The sequence below is a fragment of the Acinonyx jubatus genome, chromosome C1, assembly GCF_027475565.1.
Source record: "Acinonyx jubatus isolate Ajub_Pintada_27869175 chromosome C1, VMU_Ajub_asm_v1.0, whole genome shotgun sequence".
NCBI classification, from domain to species: Eukaryota; Metazoa; Chordata; class Mammalia; order Carnivora; family Felidae; genus Acinonyx; species Acinonyx jubatus.
Genome location: NC_069381.1, coordinates 129,603,555 through 129,620,034, shown reverse-complemented (window position 1 = coordinate 129,620,034; position 16,480 = coordinate 129,603,555). Strand labels below are relative to the sequence as shown.

Here is a 16,480-nt window from a genome sequence, read left to right as displayed (position 1 = left end):
GCTACCTATTACTTTTTTTTTAATTTTTAATGTTTTTTATTTATTTTTGAGAAACAGAGAGAGTGCAAGCCAGGGGGAGGGGGACAGAGAAAGGGAGACACGGAATCCAAAGCAGGCTCCAGGCTCTGAGCTGTCAGCACAGAGCACAACATGGGGCTCGAACCTGCCAACGGTAAGATCATGACCTGAGCTGAAGTCGGATGTTTAACCAACTGAGCTACCCAGGTGCCTCCAGTACTTTTTAACATAAATAAAGCAAGACATGAAAAATATAAATTAGTACAATAAAAAGTCAATATACACAGAGACAGTTTGATAGGCTATGGAGAGAGGCTACGGTGCAATCATCTGTAAATTATTTGAAGTATTTTACACTTTCTTTCTTTGGTTTAGATCTTAATAGTAATTAATCTTTCTTTTCTTTCTTTTCTTTCTTTCTTTCTTTCTTTCTTTCTTTCTTTCTTTCTTTCTTTCTTTCTTTCTTTCTTTCTTTCTTTCTTTCTTTCTTTCTTTCTTTCTTTCTTATTCCACAAGGCAGAAAATCTGTTTACAGAGTGGAAATGGATATTATAAGGAATCAGTTTTAGTTTCTTCTCTTTTTGAAGAGAAGCAAAACCCTAAATCCTTGTAAATCGTTTATTACTGCCCTGAGAGTTTTAGACATCAGGCTACCTGGCAGGGTGGAGGGAGATAACCTGAAGAATTGTTCAGAAAGTTTGTCATTCTGTATTCTTCTTCTGGTTGTGTGAGAGGTTGTGTGAATAGGTTCGGGGAGAGTACATGATATCCTTCCTTCTCTCCCAATTGAGATGTGTCTAATTACTCCCTTTGGGAAGTACATGAACTTGCCTGGGCCACCTGGACACCTTTAGGTAGACTGGAGAGCTAACTAGTTCTTAAGGCTACCTAAAGGAGAGGAAACTGGTGATTGTTTTTTCATAAGTTCATAATAAAACTTTGAAGAATCCACAAACAATACGCTAAAGGAAGAGATAAGCATGCCTATAGACGAAATCATCATTCCTTCTGGGTTTGCATACCTTTAGAGCCTAAGCAGTAAGTTTAATAAAAGATGTGGTTTGAAAGTAAACAGAAGAGATATGACAGCAAATTTAATGTTTTCTTTCTTTCTTTCTTTCTTTCTTTCTTTCTTTCTTTCTTTCTTTCTTTCTTTCTTTCTTTCTTTCTTTCTTTCCTCCTTGTCAGCTGGGCAGGGAAGTTGGAAGAGAAAACATTGACTTAAGTTATTTATAACAAGTGCCCTAAAAACCACAGAAAGACTAATCGATCTTATATCTTTCCTATCTCATTAAATATTTTAACTGACACAGACAAAAGAAAGTGGCTGGAACAGGAAAATTGAGAAAGTATATGAGGGGAAGAATGGTTTTATTCCCTCTTACTGCTGCTTTGATCCACATTCCCTGTCAGATCTTCCTTTGTAGTATCTCATTGCTATTCCTGGTGTGGCTGTGCTGTTTTCACTCACATTTTGCAGGCTTCCTTCTCCTTTTGGACTATCTGGAGGGAAAAGTCTAGTATTTCTCACTTGGCTTATCTTTATTTGGACTACATTATTTTCTTTTCTCTGTTTTTCGGGACTTTTAGCCTGAGGAAAAATTGACAGAAAGCTTTCATATTCACTTGACAAATTAGAGGTTCCAGTACATTTCTCCCTCAAAAATTACCCGAAGGGTGAAACACATTTCAATACTTGACTGACCAAAACAAAGTGGGGAAGAAATATAGTTGAAGGAACATAGCAGAAGACGTTTTGGCAGAAGAGGCATTTGCTTACCTGTTTACTAAAATTCCTGTGGTTCCCATGGACTCCTCCCATCTCCCTCTCCTTCCTTGCCTACAGATGCTGGAGATATTAATCCCCACAACCACCTTGCTTCTACTGCGTATGAAATGCTGCAACCACTTAGTATGTCCAATTTCAGTGTGACTTAACATCCTAGTTAACCCTCCGATGGTTCCCAAACTCTACACCAAGTTATAGACTCTGTGGAGAGAGGATTTGAAGTAAAGGTACAGTCTTCCTATTTGCACATTGCACCTACTCTAATAGGTCTGCCTGGTCCTCCTCACCAAGATTCATTAGCCATATTTTTATTGGAAAGTGGAAGAAAGCAGACATCCTACAAATATTCTACCCTCTGCCCAGTTTTCCTGACCCCCTACCTCATCCTTTTGCCCATGTGTTTCTTTTAAATATTATCTCCTAACACCTCTTTTCAACTTCAAAGTTATAGTTTGTTTTCATCTAGTCAGATTTCCTGTCCTTTCTTTCTTCTTCTCAGAATACCATCTAAAACTGGGTTCCACTTGCTCCACATTCCTACTCTTCTCGCATTCTTTACATGCACTTCCACCTGAGAGCCCCAGTACAATTATTTTTGAACCTCCATTATGGTGACATTGCTGGATCTCGAGTCCTCTTAACTGTGTGAGATGCCACCCCCGTGTTCACGGAGTCATAATTTGCCTCTTCACTCTATCTGCCACCAATCCCCACTCAGACGGGCTCCCTGCCATGTATACAGAGGCTTCTCTGTGGAAGTTTGGGGAGAGATGGAGGTGGTGGAATGAGTTGTGATTGTGCCTATTGTGATCGTTCTGGCATCCTTAAACTCTGTGAGTATCAGATGGAAACCCAGGGGTATTATGAGATAATCTTTTTAGATTTGTCTGGGAATATTACCACTGTCTAGGATGTTGGGTCTTTTTTTTTTAATCTTTAAGGATTAACTTTAAGCAGAATGTGAAGTAAGATACTAAAAAGCAGACATTAAATACATCTCCTCAAGTAATTCTTAAACATCCTAAATTTAGTACCAATAATTTAATTAACATTATGCAATTACATGTACCATGTTTCAAAATAATCAAATCATAAGAAATTTTAAAATAAAACATTCAAGGAAGTCTCTAGTTAAGCATTTACATAGCATTCATTATTCTGTCAGCCAATGTACCAGGAAGCAGGACAAATGATAATATCTTTGCTTTCTGTAGAATGGAAGCATATGGGTTTAAATACCTTGTAATACAGCACTATTGAAATTTGAACCCTGTCTTCTCAATAAAGGCACTATACAGGATCTTTTGGAATACAACTTCTTAATAGGAGATTCTGATAGATAGCTAAGAAACAAAATATAAATGCTTGTCATGATTGCTTTCTATGTTATATATTCCATTTACTGTTTCTATTGAAAAAAATATTGAATGTAAAATGTAATTGAAAGGAATATGGAAGAGATTTTGCTTTTGTAGATGTAAAAGAAGAATATCTTTTTTTTTTCCCGTTTGGAACAGTGTATTTATTTCTATTCATAATAGCATTATCTGTTTCATATGATAAGATGTTATTTTTAATGAAGAAAACACTGAGGCAATTATAATTGTAAATTGTAAATAAAACATTTATTCTAATCATCATTTAAGCACAAATAAGGATACAATTGCAAGATACAATTAAATATAATAAGAACAGTGCATTATGAAATACAAATGACACATACACCCTTGAGTAAAATTTGCATATTTTAAGGTGACATTTTAGCCATTTACAATTGATATAATTTCTATTTATAATTAAATGGGCTCTTTAAAATATCAACACTAGTAAAAGTGGCATAATCAAAGAGCCCTTCAGGTTGTACATTTACATAAGCCACCTGTGGAAATTTGAATTTGGAATAAAATTCTCACCTAAGTTAATCTAATGTACATAGTATGTCATGCACCTGTTCACAACATATTGCTAGAAACCATTGTATGGTAATGAATGTGTGAGCAAAGTAGAAAGGAATATATGATTAAGCATAAGCTATTCTGTATAAGGTGTAGATAATGACAGTAGCATATTGAAACTGATTCTCATCTAAGCATAGCAGGGAATTGGAAAGCCGTACTTACTAACAATAGAGACAAGTCATACCACATTTATGCTTCTGAGAACGAGGGATTCATATTTCCTATAGCAGATATTAGTGATATGGCTGTGTAAAGGAGTAGAAAATGGCATGGATGACTTTCTAGCATTGCTGAGCTATATCCTCTTAGTAATAAAGCAAATGCTCAGTGGTTACTCCATCTCAGTGTCTCTGGCTGGCTGTCTGCTCTTTTCATCAAAGTCGACTTCCACTTCTTTGCAACCAGATTCGGAATTCCCTATACTAACTCAATTAGACATTTGCTTAGTGTTACAACCGTGTACTTTTGAAATTGGAAGGAGAAAGAATTTCTCAGCAACATGCAGTTTTTTGTTTGTTTGTTTTTGTTTTTGTTTTTGTTTTTGGTATGTTGGCTTAGTGCTGCGCTTATATTATCATGGGAACAAGGCACAGTCCTTGCGTTCATGGAGCTTACAACTTAGTGGGGGAGCAGATACATAAACAGGCAATCGCAATGAGGTATTTTAAGTACCACAATGGAGAGAATAGTTGTGCTACAGGGAAGACGTATGAGACTTCTAATCCAAGCTTGCAAGGGTGGGAGCCATGGGTTAAGTTTGACTTCCCAGAGTTAAAAAAGTAGAACCAAACAAAACTATGTGAATTAGTTGAAATACATATCTTCCCCGACTTATAATGCAGTTATGTCCTGATACACCCATCATAAGTTGAAAATATTGTCAGTCAAAATGCATTTAATATACCCACCCTATCAAATGTCATAGTTTAGCCCAGCCTACCTTAAACATGCTCAGAACACTTACTTACATTAGGCTATAGGTGGGCAAAATCATCCAACAAAAATTCAATGTTATAATAAAGTATTGTGTATCTTGTATAATTTTGTGACTACCATACTGAAAATGAAAAACCCAATGGTGTCTGGGTATAGAATGGTTGTAAGTGAATTGGTTGTTTACCCTTGCAATCACGTGTCTCACTGGGAGCTGTGGCTCCCTGCTGCTGCCCAGCTTCAAGAGAGAAAGTATCATCATATTGCGGATCTTTAGCTCAGGAAAAGATCAAAATTCCATATTTGAAGTATAGGTTCAACTGAAAGTGTATGGTTTTCACACTCTCACAAAGCCAAAAACTCATTTCGAACCATGGTAAGTCAGAGACCATCTGTACTCAGAATGTTAGAGCAAGAAATCGCTTTTGTCTCATCTATCCGTTTCTTTATTTACCTGTTTTTCCAGTTTCAACCTGTGCCTCTGTTGAGTTCCGTTGTGCAGATGGGACATGCATTCCAAGATCAGCACGATGCAACCAGAACATAGATTGTGCAGATGCTTCAGATGAAAAGAATTGCAGTAAGATATTCCACTACCTTTTGTTTGTTCCTCCCTGGGTACCTTTGGCATTCCATGGAGCACTGCCCAATGTTTCACTGAACCTTGTCCAGAATTGATGTGTAATTAACCCCTGTTGTGTAGGATAATTGCATTTTTATCTCTTCAAATGAGGTTAACTTTTCTTGTTTCTGTGACTTACATAGAAGGCTCATAATCTTTGCAGATGAGGTGTTTTTCATTTTTCTGTTTACCTCCTTACAGATAATACAGATTGTACACATTTCTATAAACTTGGAGTGAAAACCACAGGGTTTATAAGATGTAATTCTACCTCACTGTGTGTCCTGCCAAGTTGGATATGTGATGGGTCTAACGACTGTGGGGACTACTCAGATGAATTAAAATGCCCAGGTAATTCTAGAAAGAAAAAAGTCTTTACCTTGAGATTTAGAGTCTCATTGTATACAATAAATTTTTGAAACTTTATTTTTGATATCCAGTTGTTAGGATTACAATTTAAATAATGTAGACTAAATTACAGGAAATCATCCTCTTCCAAACATGCCCCTTGATGTTTTTTAATGAGTTATGAAATGATACTCAAGAAATCTGTTCTGTATTTGAATCGATTTCCTTTGAATGTTCAATTCGTCATTAATCCTCTTAAAGTTGCTGATTAAGTCTTAAAATGTGTGATCTCTAAAGTTTCCATGGAAGTATTACATACTGAGAAAAAAAATATTCATGAACTAAAGGGAGAGAGACAATGTTTCTCACCACTGGCTTTATTCAATGTCATAGAGTTTGTATTGTCATGTTAGGCTGTTTGATGAAGTTGTCATGTCTGGCTGTTTAATGAAGTTTACATAGTCTTTTGACATAGTAGCATGAGTAACAGTTATTTTCACTGGATCAAGGTCAGAAAGGCATATTTATATCTCACTTTTTAACCATTTTGCAAACATAAGCTCTTTCAGAGTGTCATCTGCATTCTTAACAGAATGCTTTCCATTGAAAAGTGCTGTTCCTTTCTAAGTATTTGAGAAAACAAATCTAAAAAAAATACAGAAGTAAAGGTGTTAAATTACTATAACTGGAAATAGATATGCTTTATAGGAAAGTATTTCAGTAGTTTCATGACTACCATACTGAAAATGAAAAACAGAATGGTGTCTGGGTACAGAAGGGTTGTAAGTGTATTGGTTGTTTACCCTTGCAATCACGTGTCTCACTGGGAGCTGTGGTGTTTCCTCCTTCTTATCCTGTTGCTATACTCACTTTTTCCATGTTTAGTTGACATGCAAGTTTTTAAAAATATTTTAGGAAATTATATTCATAGGTATTCTATGCAGCAGTATACACACACGCACACTCAATCTCTAGTGTCGAACGATATTCTTAATAATTCATAATCTGTCACTTAATTTGCATTAGCAGATTCCTTTTATTTTTGTGTTTTCCTGCTCAACGATTTGTAACATTCTTGATATCATTTTTGTTCCTTCTGTGTTTGAAAGGCTAGCTGCATCCTAGGAGGAACTGGAGAACTTTTCCGGTACTATGGAGAACTTTTATATGCACTTGTGACTGTGGCTCACTGCAACTCTTCCACATTTTACTTTTAATCACATAAGACGTTTTAAAAGAAATATACTGACATTGATTTAGACTCATGGACCCTGGGTGTCTAGATTCATAATCTGTTGTTCTTTCTACAAAAATTACCTCATTATGGCTGTAGTTAATTTTTAAAATTAACTTGAAGGCAGCATGTAATAGATACTCATTAAAACTTACATATATATAAAAACTTTGTGGCCTTTATATATTTCTAATATTAACAAATTATTTTTAAAGTTTACTTTTAACATTAATAAAGAATTATAATCATAGTGGGCAAGAAGGAGAGGAGAGCTACATAGACTGATGAGACAGGTAGATGGACAGACTGGAAACCAGTAATAAGTCAGGCTAAACACCTTAGGTGATATCTAGGCAATATCCTAAGAAAAAGTAAGACATAAATCACATGATTTTTCAGTTTAGTGGTGAATTCTGTCAAAAATTTTATTTTCATCTTCAATTAAATATACAAAATTGGCATTTGAAAAAATAAAATGGGATTGTTATCTTAATACAGTCACAACGGATTATTGTCGTATGATTATTATAGTGTGAATGGATTATTATATCGTGATGTATATTCTAAGGTTTGCTTCCGAATTGGCTATGAGCCAGTCTAAAACTATGTAAACCTAAAGGTACAAGGGGACCTTGTAGAGAAAAATCTAATTTAGTAGAGAAAAATCTAATATTTTATATGCTCTCTTAGAAGTGATAATAACAAGAGGCGCCTGGGTGGTTCAGTTGGTTACGGCTCACGTCATGATCTCACAGTTCATGGGGTTGAGCCCTGCATCAGGCTCTGTGCTGACAGCTTGGAGCCTGGAGCCTACTTCAGATTCTGTGTCTCCCTCTTTTTCTCTGCCCCTATCCCACTCATGCTCTATCCCTCCGTCTCTTAAAACAAATAAATAAACATTGAAAAAGATGCAAAAAAAAAAAAAAAAAAAGAAAGAAATGATAATAACAATACTCCACAGTCTACAAAATATGTAATTTACAAAGTAACTTTGCATGCAGATACTTATTCTCAAGATATTTATGTAAGAGATAACATTTTTAGAGATTCCATTGTAAATTGTTTTTCTTTTTAAAGTACAGAATGCTTATATAAACCTTGTCAAAGCATACTCTGAATACAAGACAATAGGAACACCCAGCCCACACTTTCTTAGTAAAGACCCACTAATGTTTTTGTAATGTTATTCATCTTTATGAATATAGAATTACAGATATTTTCCGCCAAAAATGATTCTTTAGCCTTAGTCCCATTCACTTCATAATTATCTGTTTTATTTTGTTTTATTTTGTTCTATTTTGTTTTATTGTTTTGTTTTATTTTATTGTATTTTATTTTAATTAATGGTACTCCACATTATTTGTATTTAACAAATTTTTCCATTATCTTTTTTCTGATCCAGGATCCAATCCTGTATTGGATTTGATTATCATATCTTCCTAGTCCCTTCTGGTCTGTGCCAGTTTTTGTTTTGTCTTGTTTTAGTTTTTCCTTGGTTTTCATGACCTTGACATTCTTTTGTATATGTATATGTATATGTGTGTGTAATATATATAAATGAAAATAATTAATGTTTATTTTTGAGAGAGAGAGAGAAAGTGCAAGCAGGGGAGGGGCAGAGAGAGATGGAGACCCAGAATCCAAAGCAGGCTTCAAGCTCTGAACTGTCAGCACAGAGCCCAACACAGGGCTTGAATTCATGAGCCATGAGATCATGACGTGAGCCAAAGTCAGATGCTTAGCCAACTGACTTTGCCACCCAAGTGCCCCTAATATATATAAAATTTTATTTTAAGTAGGCTCCACACCCAATGTGGGGCTTGAACTCATGACCCTGAATCAAGAGTCTCATGCTCTACCAACTGGACCAGCCAGACACCCATGACCTTGACATTCTTGAAGAGACCATCTCAGCTTTTATTTAAGATTTTTTGTTATTTATCTCTTCCAGTTTACAGAGTATTACTGTTTTATTATCTACCTAACATTGTGGAAGCTAAGATTAATTTAAATTATTTAACATTACATTCTGTATTTTATCACAGTTCGAAACAAACATAAATGTGAAGAAAACTATTTTGGTTGTCCTAGTGGAAGATGTATTTTGAATACCTGGATATGTGATGGTCAGAAAGATTGTGAGGATGGACTTGATGAGTTCCACTGTGGTGAGACATTCTATCTTGCTCTGTGACATTCTGTCTTTTTCTGTATGCCTTATTACTACTTATATGCTGATGTTCTCTTTTTTACATAGGAATTTTATAAAAAATGTTGCTAATTGATTTTAACAATTTTCATTTTTATTAAATAATACAAAATGATAAAAATTAAAATAGAACAGAACTTATAATAAAGAATAACAATCTCCTGTCCCAGCCTTTTATTTTAACATTAATGGTTATCTTTATCAATCTAAATGGTACACCTTTATTTTCTGACTTATTAACTTGAAATGCTAATATATTTACTTTCTGCTATAAAAAATAAGGTTTTAGTTCACACTACTCATTATACTCTGCCTACCTATTAACATTGTTATTCTAAATGTTTCTATTAATTACATGTATTGTTTTAAATAGTTTACTTAAATTTGTATTTCCTCAAAATCTCATCTCTCAGCATCTAACCTCCTAATTTCTTATGTGTACATTTCATTTTACTTGGCAAGGCAAGACAGCACTTTGAAAATTTATTTTATAGAATTTATGGATTTTGTAATTTCTAGGCCAAAGAAATTTCCTACAGGGAAACAAAGCATATATTCATTATTTTCATTTAACACAAATAACGTACACTGTGGTGAATAGACAAAGTAGAGGAAAAGATTAAAAATGGATCTTCTATGAAATGTCAAACTCCTCTAAAAGTAAATGTCATCATGAAATATGAAGGTGCATTTTGTTTGATTAAGATGCTATATATCTTTACATTAGAGCCAGATTCTGAACAGGATTAACAGAGAACTTTACAAATAGTTTATGTAGATTCATAGTTTCTGGACAGGAAGCCATTATACGGTTGTACTTTCTTTAGTTTCATTTTTTCCAGGCTTCAGTTTTTCTAAACTCTTTTCAACAGGTCTTCTAAGTGAATATTTTAAATAAAGATGCAAGGTTATTAAATAATTTATAGGATCAAAATCAAATGTCTATTTTTATTTTCATTTACATTTGGAACACTTGAATTTGGAAGGGTTTTATTTTGGATTTTGCCTGGTAATAAATAGGCTGAGTGGAGGAATAGGCCAAGGGTGAAGGAGAAAAATCACAAACCTGACTTTGGAAATAAATGGAGTACACTATTATAAATGCATAATGTGGTAGTAAAATACAAGCCACCATGCCAATGAATTTGGATGTTATTAGTCAGCCTTAAGTGTCCCTAAGAGAGAAAAGTAAAAACACTTAAGGTTTAGTAGGTAGGGGTGTAAAACTGGTGGCTTGTCTTTGAGCTAAAAGCCCCTTAGTCACCTCATCATTATAAACAAACATATATGCTGGTGAATATAGCATATTGTGATCTTGCCTTAGAAGCATTTTTTTTCTAGTTGTTCAAAAATCAATTAAAAATTAGGACGGATGACTAGACCACACTTGGAATATTTGTTTTATATTTATGTACCAGATGTTGAATTTTTTAATGACACCCTGGAATATATATTTAGGGGAGAGTGGCCAGCATAATTCTGTGAAAGTTCTGTGGGAGGAAAAATGTTGCATAACCTGAACATTCAGCGGGAATAAGCAGGCTGTTGTCAAAATTTTATAGAGCTGTAGTAGAGAAGACAAATTTGGCTTGTTTTATTATAAGACAATTGATTTTAGCGAAATCTAAAGGAAGGACTTTCTCACTGTCAGATCTGTCCTAAGATGGTCTCACATGATTTTTTTTTCTTTTGCATCTAAAGCAAACATTTTTGTTTGTTGTCTAGATTCTTCTTGTTCTTGGAACCAATTTGCTTGTTCTGCACAAAAATGTATATCTAAACACTGGATTTGTGATGGAGAGGACGATTGTGGAGATGGATTAGATGAAAGTGATAGCATTTGCGGTGAGTTGTTTCTTTTGTGTTCTCATTCAATTCTTAGGCGTATGATATATGTGCACTACAATTTTAGAGCAATCAAAAACATGAAACTCTGTTTTCTACTCTGTTAAATTTAATTTAAATTTACATATACATTTCCATGTAGCTGGTTTTATTATTTTAATGACAACCTGTCGTTCTACTATTTTTACATACACAGTTATTCAGTTTTTAGGATTTTTCCTGAATATTCACAATGAATACATTTGCAAATTTTATTTTATTTTTTTAGTATTCAATTACTTCTTTGGAATAGATCTCAATGACTGAGAATACTTGGATCAAATAATCAAACATTTTTCATGGCTCATGATATGTATTGCTAAGTGGCCTTCAAAAATATACTGATTTGCACTGTCACAAGCTACCCACACTATTTATGTTTGTATATATGTATTATAGTGATTGTTATTAGTGTATTGTTTTCAATAGATAGTAAAGAAGGGGGATATTTATATATTTTTAAGTGTACTTCAATAAACAGCTTTCTAGGATTAGAGATAGAATGTCCTACTATGTATCAACTACATAGCCAGTGTAATTGCTTTCAAATAATCACAAACATTTAACAAATAACTTAAATGGGATTATTAGCTTAATTTTTTAAGGGGAAAAAGAAGGAAGTGATCTAGTCTGTATAAATTTATTACAAATGGACAGGCATTCTACTATTTATTTATGTGTCTTTGTGTTTATCTTTCTGATCTGTTTCTATTTGCATGTTTGTATTATAGGCATAAAATCTTTACTCATTGTATTAGCCCTATTTCATAGCTTTTATCATGCTTATTTTAGAGAGAAAAGGACCTGAGTCATAGAATAAGGTGCATGTACAGAGTTAGGTGTACTTAACACCATTTTTAAATTTCAGTAGTTGTAGCCTTTTAGGTCCCTTCCACTGAGACAGGTTGATAGGATTTTATACTATTCAAGTTGTTTGTAAACAACATAAAATTAGAGATGTCCCCTGAAAGCAGGCAATTTATTTTCTTGTATTTAAGCCACCCCAAATCTATCTTTTGTTTACATAGCTGAAACAGTTATGTGGCAGATAAATACAGAAGGATCACTATAGAAAAGCTCTGAAAGGAAAAAAAAGTCAGTAATCAATTAGATGTTTCACCAGTGGCTTTGAACTACTTTTTCCTTTTTGCTATTAATTTTGTTTTAATTTTAACAAAAGAATCACCTACTTACAATGAGGTGAACATGTTGCCAGTCACTAAAATCATCTTGGATTTGACCTTTTGTTTCACCCTACACCAAAGTGCTCAATTGATACCTCTGTCTTTTCTGAGTTGACACAGCAAAAGAGAAAGTATAAAGCTTATGCAATTATACAGAGCTGAATTATCCCACATCTGCATTTTTGCTACCTATTAAGAGGGTACAAAAAATCTCCCTTATGTAACTATTGTGATCATCTATCATGAATCAATGTATACAATATAAATGTTCTTTTTCAGAGTATTATTACCAATCTACATCTATCAATGTGCTGATAACTTTTTAAATAATTAAAATGGTAATGGACATGTTTACCTGTTGTCAAAACCTGTCTGTTTAATTTACTTACAGGTTGTATTTTATATGCTAACTGCTAAGCTGGTGACACATACAAAATCTTTAGAGCAAGTATCATTGAATGAAATGAATCTAATATAGTAGGTTTGGAAAGAAACTTTATAATTTATCTCAGTGGTTCACAACCTTAAGTGCACAAAATATTCTTCTTAGAAGTTTGTTAAAAATGTAGATTCTGTTTTTAATTTTTTTAACATTTATTTATTATTGAGAGACAGAGAGACACAGAGCATGAGCAGAGGAGGGGTAGAGAGAGAGAGACACAGAATCTGAAGCAGGCTCCAGGCTCTGAGCTGTCAGCACAGAGCCCAACGCGGGGCTCGAACTCACAAACTGTGAGATCATGAACTGAGCCACCCAGGTGCCCCAAAAATGTAGATTCTTAATCTTCATCTTTAAATATTCTAATATGGGCTGTAAGCACAACCTTTCTTAATAAACACAATAATGGTTCTGACTTGGAATCTGAGGATCCCATTTAGTTAATAAATTGCTTTAGGTCACTCAGAGAATCAGTAATGACAGAGCTAGGACCAGAATTCAGATTTCTGGAGGATTTCCTAAATGGGATAGTAACTCTTACCAATCAAATATAATATCTGAGCAGGTACCCAAGATGGATCTGGTGGAAATCTTTCAGCTTGTCTTCCTTTCCTGGAATTCATTTCCCTGAGGAAGGCAATGTGTCTCCAGATGGCAGGAGTAACTATGGAATGATGCCATGAGTTTTTTCTTTGGCCCATTTTCTTTCCAATTGACTATGATGTTTTGGCATGCTCTTAACACAGAATCTATTGAATACTATCAAGGGAGTCAGGAAATTAGCTGCAAAGAGCTTTATGCCATTTTATAGCTTGAGGTGTCTTAGTAATTATCTAGTCATTTCCCTCATTTTACAAATAGTGAAGCTCAAACACTAGTCTTCTCCAAGGTCATAGCGAATTAAATTTCTCAATAGCCAAATTGATGTTATATCTATTATGCCTACCTTGAGAATAAATTGGGTGATAATCGGAAAGTAGACAAGGAGTTTCACATGCACCAAAACTTCCTTACTAGGGAGAATGCCTTTTTTTTTTAAACTCAAGCTAAATAACAAAAATATTATGAAAATTAAAGCACTAATTGAGAGTATAATAGTAAAAGTGACACTTTATATTCTAATGGCAAGTTTGAAAAGATAGATCATTATGAGGAATAGTATAAAAATAAATTCTGGAGGAAGATAATTTTATTATAGAAGGTACTAAAGACATAATAGTTAGCAGGTAAATTCATTTTTAAATGAAAGCAACATTTATTTAATAGTTTTTTTATGATTTCTTCCAGGAATAGATATTATATTAAACCTCATTCTATTAGCACTGATCCCCAATCAAATGAGCACATGTGAATTACCTGGAGGACTTTTCTACATTCACTTGCCATCCTGTCTTCTAAGCTAAAGTATATGTGAAGGACAGTCATGTTTATGAAGGAGAAAATCCTCAAGGGGTTTTATGTGGGCACCCTGTTGCCCTGCCGTATTGAAAACATTGCCTTGAAAAGCATTTTCTGCTCCTAGCAACTCTACAGCTGAAAAGAAAGATGATAATTATATAATGAAAGCATGTTGGTCACTGCTTTAAATGTTTGGAAACAAATATCTCTCTTCACTCCATTCAGTCGTATTGTATTTTATTCCTGGAGATAATAGCTTTTTTTTTTTTTTTTGAATAGTTCTAACAATGTGTTTTCTTCCTTTTCTTTCTTTCTTTCTTTCTTTCTTTCTTTCTTTCTTTCTTTCTTTCTAGTACCTTTCTATGGGCAGCTTTTGCTCTCAGGAAAATGAAGTTAAAGAAAAGTTAGAACATGATTTGAGGGTCATGTAACTGATTCATTCAACAAACATGTTATATAAATAAAAGCAGGAGCTAGGAAAATATCATGAGAAATAATCATGTTCTGTTTCATATGTTTACCCTATACCCACATAAGGAGAAACAAAGAAACCACCAATGACCCTTTGAATTTATAGTGAAAGTCAGCAAGCATTTTTTTTTCTTTCTGTATACATCTGAAAAACATCATACATCTAAAGGGACATTGAATTGACAGAGGAAAGGTAAATTCTATTTATTAAGTGTGTATGAAAAAAAGGAACATGCATACATTTATTCTTTTCAGCCAACACAAGGTGGGGAGTAACAGTCATAGCATTAGTGGTTAAGAGAAGGTGCTTAGCAATCAGAAGAGTTTTGGACTCCTAGCTCAACCTGTGGGACTTTCAACTTCTCTGAGGCTCAGTTTTCTTTCAGTGAAATAAGGCTAATAATAGTCTACTGGTTGGGATTACTGCAAAAATTAAATGAGTGAATATATTATGTGCCTAGCATATATTAAGCAATAAAAATTTCATTATTATCATTACATTGTTATTATAACTATTACTATTATTATTATCCTTATAGGTTCTGTCTTTTATAAATGTTATCAAAGTTTATTCACAAGTCTATGACATATCTATGCTTTGCTACATCTTACAAGCAGAAATGATCTTTATTGTTTTCTGCCATGTAGCCTTAAGAAATCTAACACTTGCAATTAGGAAGAAATGCATTCTGGGAGGAAAATGTGTAAACATCTGTAGGAGAAGGATGCTATCTAATGATTCCAAATAGCTACAATCTCTTCCTTGTTAGCAACATTCTTCTGTGTCCTTTCTTTCTAAGGGAAATATAAATGTTAGACTTCCCCAGCAGACATGCAGTGATCTTAATGGCATTCTTTCCTTGGGTTTCAGGCACTGCCACCTGTGCAACTGACATGTTCAGCTGTCAGGGCTCCCATGCCTGTGTGCCACGGCACTGGCTTTGTGATGGTGAAAGGGACTGTCCAAATGGAAGTGATGAGCTCTCCACAGCAGGCTGTGGTAAGACACGTGAAGGAAAGCTGCCGCAGCACCCTCAGACTCTTGCTTTTGTAGTATTTATCATCTCACATTTTCTCTCACTTTCCCACTCCCTGGACTCATACATAGTACCAGAATTAATCAGGTGGGATGTTGTCATCAGAGTAGTTCAGCAACCCCTCTAACCAGCTACTGTCCAGAGATTTTCAAACATGCACATTGGGATTACCCATTTAAAAACCATTCTGATGAACACAGACCCATCTCTTCTCTTCTGAGATTATGTAGCTATCTGATGTTGTGTGACTATAGTAGATTTGTTATTTTCTTTTTAGAACCCCACCCCCACAAAGTGTTTTAGATTGCCTATTACAGACACTCTATAAATGACTGATGTGATCCCAAATAACTACTGATCAGAAGGTCAGTAAACACCTATTAGTCCTGCGGAGAGGGTATTAACCCTTAGGTCAGGTAAAAATAGTATGGATATAGCTGAATTAAGCTGGGGGATCAGGGGAACACCTTTGGAGGTCAAACAATTTACTAAGTTTCTGACTCTTGGTCACCTCAGGAAATGTTCACGGAATTACTCAGTAGTAAAAATTTAGATAAAATCTTTTGCATGATCAAGAGAATGAGGGGCCTGAATATTTGAAAACTGTCCCAAGGTCACATAGGGATCCATTGAGCTGAGCAAGTTGTCAGAAACAGTGCTGTGAATTCTGGCCATTAAAATGAATTCTGCCAATCATTTCTCCAATGACCTGTCTTCAGGTCTTTAAAACTGTATTTGAAGCCATAATATAGGTGTGTGTCTGTGTGGGTATGTATATATGGGTGGACGGGATAGTTAAAGTGGAGAAAGAAAAAGAAAACTATGAGGCAGGCCTATGTGTTCAAAACTCATGCTATTATAGAATAGTTCACTTTGATCTTGAAACCGATATGTGTGTCTGTAAAGGTCAATGGGGCCACTGAGGGCTACATAACAAAGGATTATGCATCAATTCA

At 34.5% G+C, this 16,480-nt stretch overlaps 1 protein-coding gene across 3 annotated transcripts in view; it reads left to right on the top strand.

Annotated features, from left to right (window-relative positions):
- The window catches only part of LRP1B (LDL receptor related protein 1B), a 1,862,224-nt gene that overhangs the window by 1,575,222 nt on the left and 270,522 nt on the right, over positions 1-16,480 (top strand). For all 3 annotated transcript variants that reach the window (XM_053214983.1, XM_053214982.1, XM_053214984.1), the window contains exons 48-52: positions 5,165-5,278; positions 5,522-5,671; positions 8,948-9,070; positions 10,837-10,956; positions 15,359-15,487. In XM_053214983.1, coding sequence (XP_053070958.1) covers positions 5,165-5,278; positions 5,522-5,671; positions 8,948-9,070; positions 10,837-10,956; positions 15,359-15,487 — 636 coding nt within the window. The remainder of the gene's footprint in view (positions 1-5,164; positions 5,279-5,521; positions 5,672-8,947; positions 9,071-10,836; positions 10,957-15,358; positions 15,488-16,480) is intronic.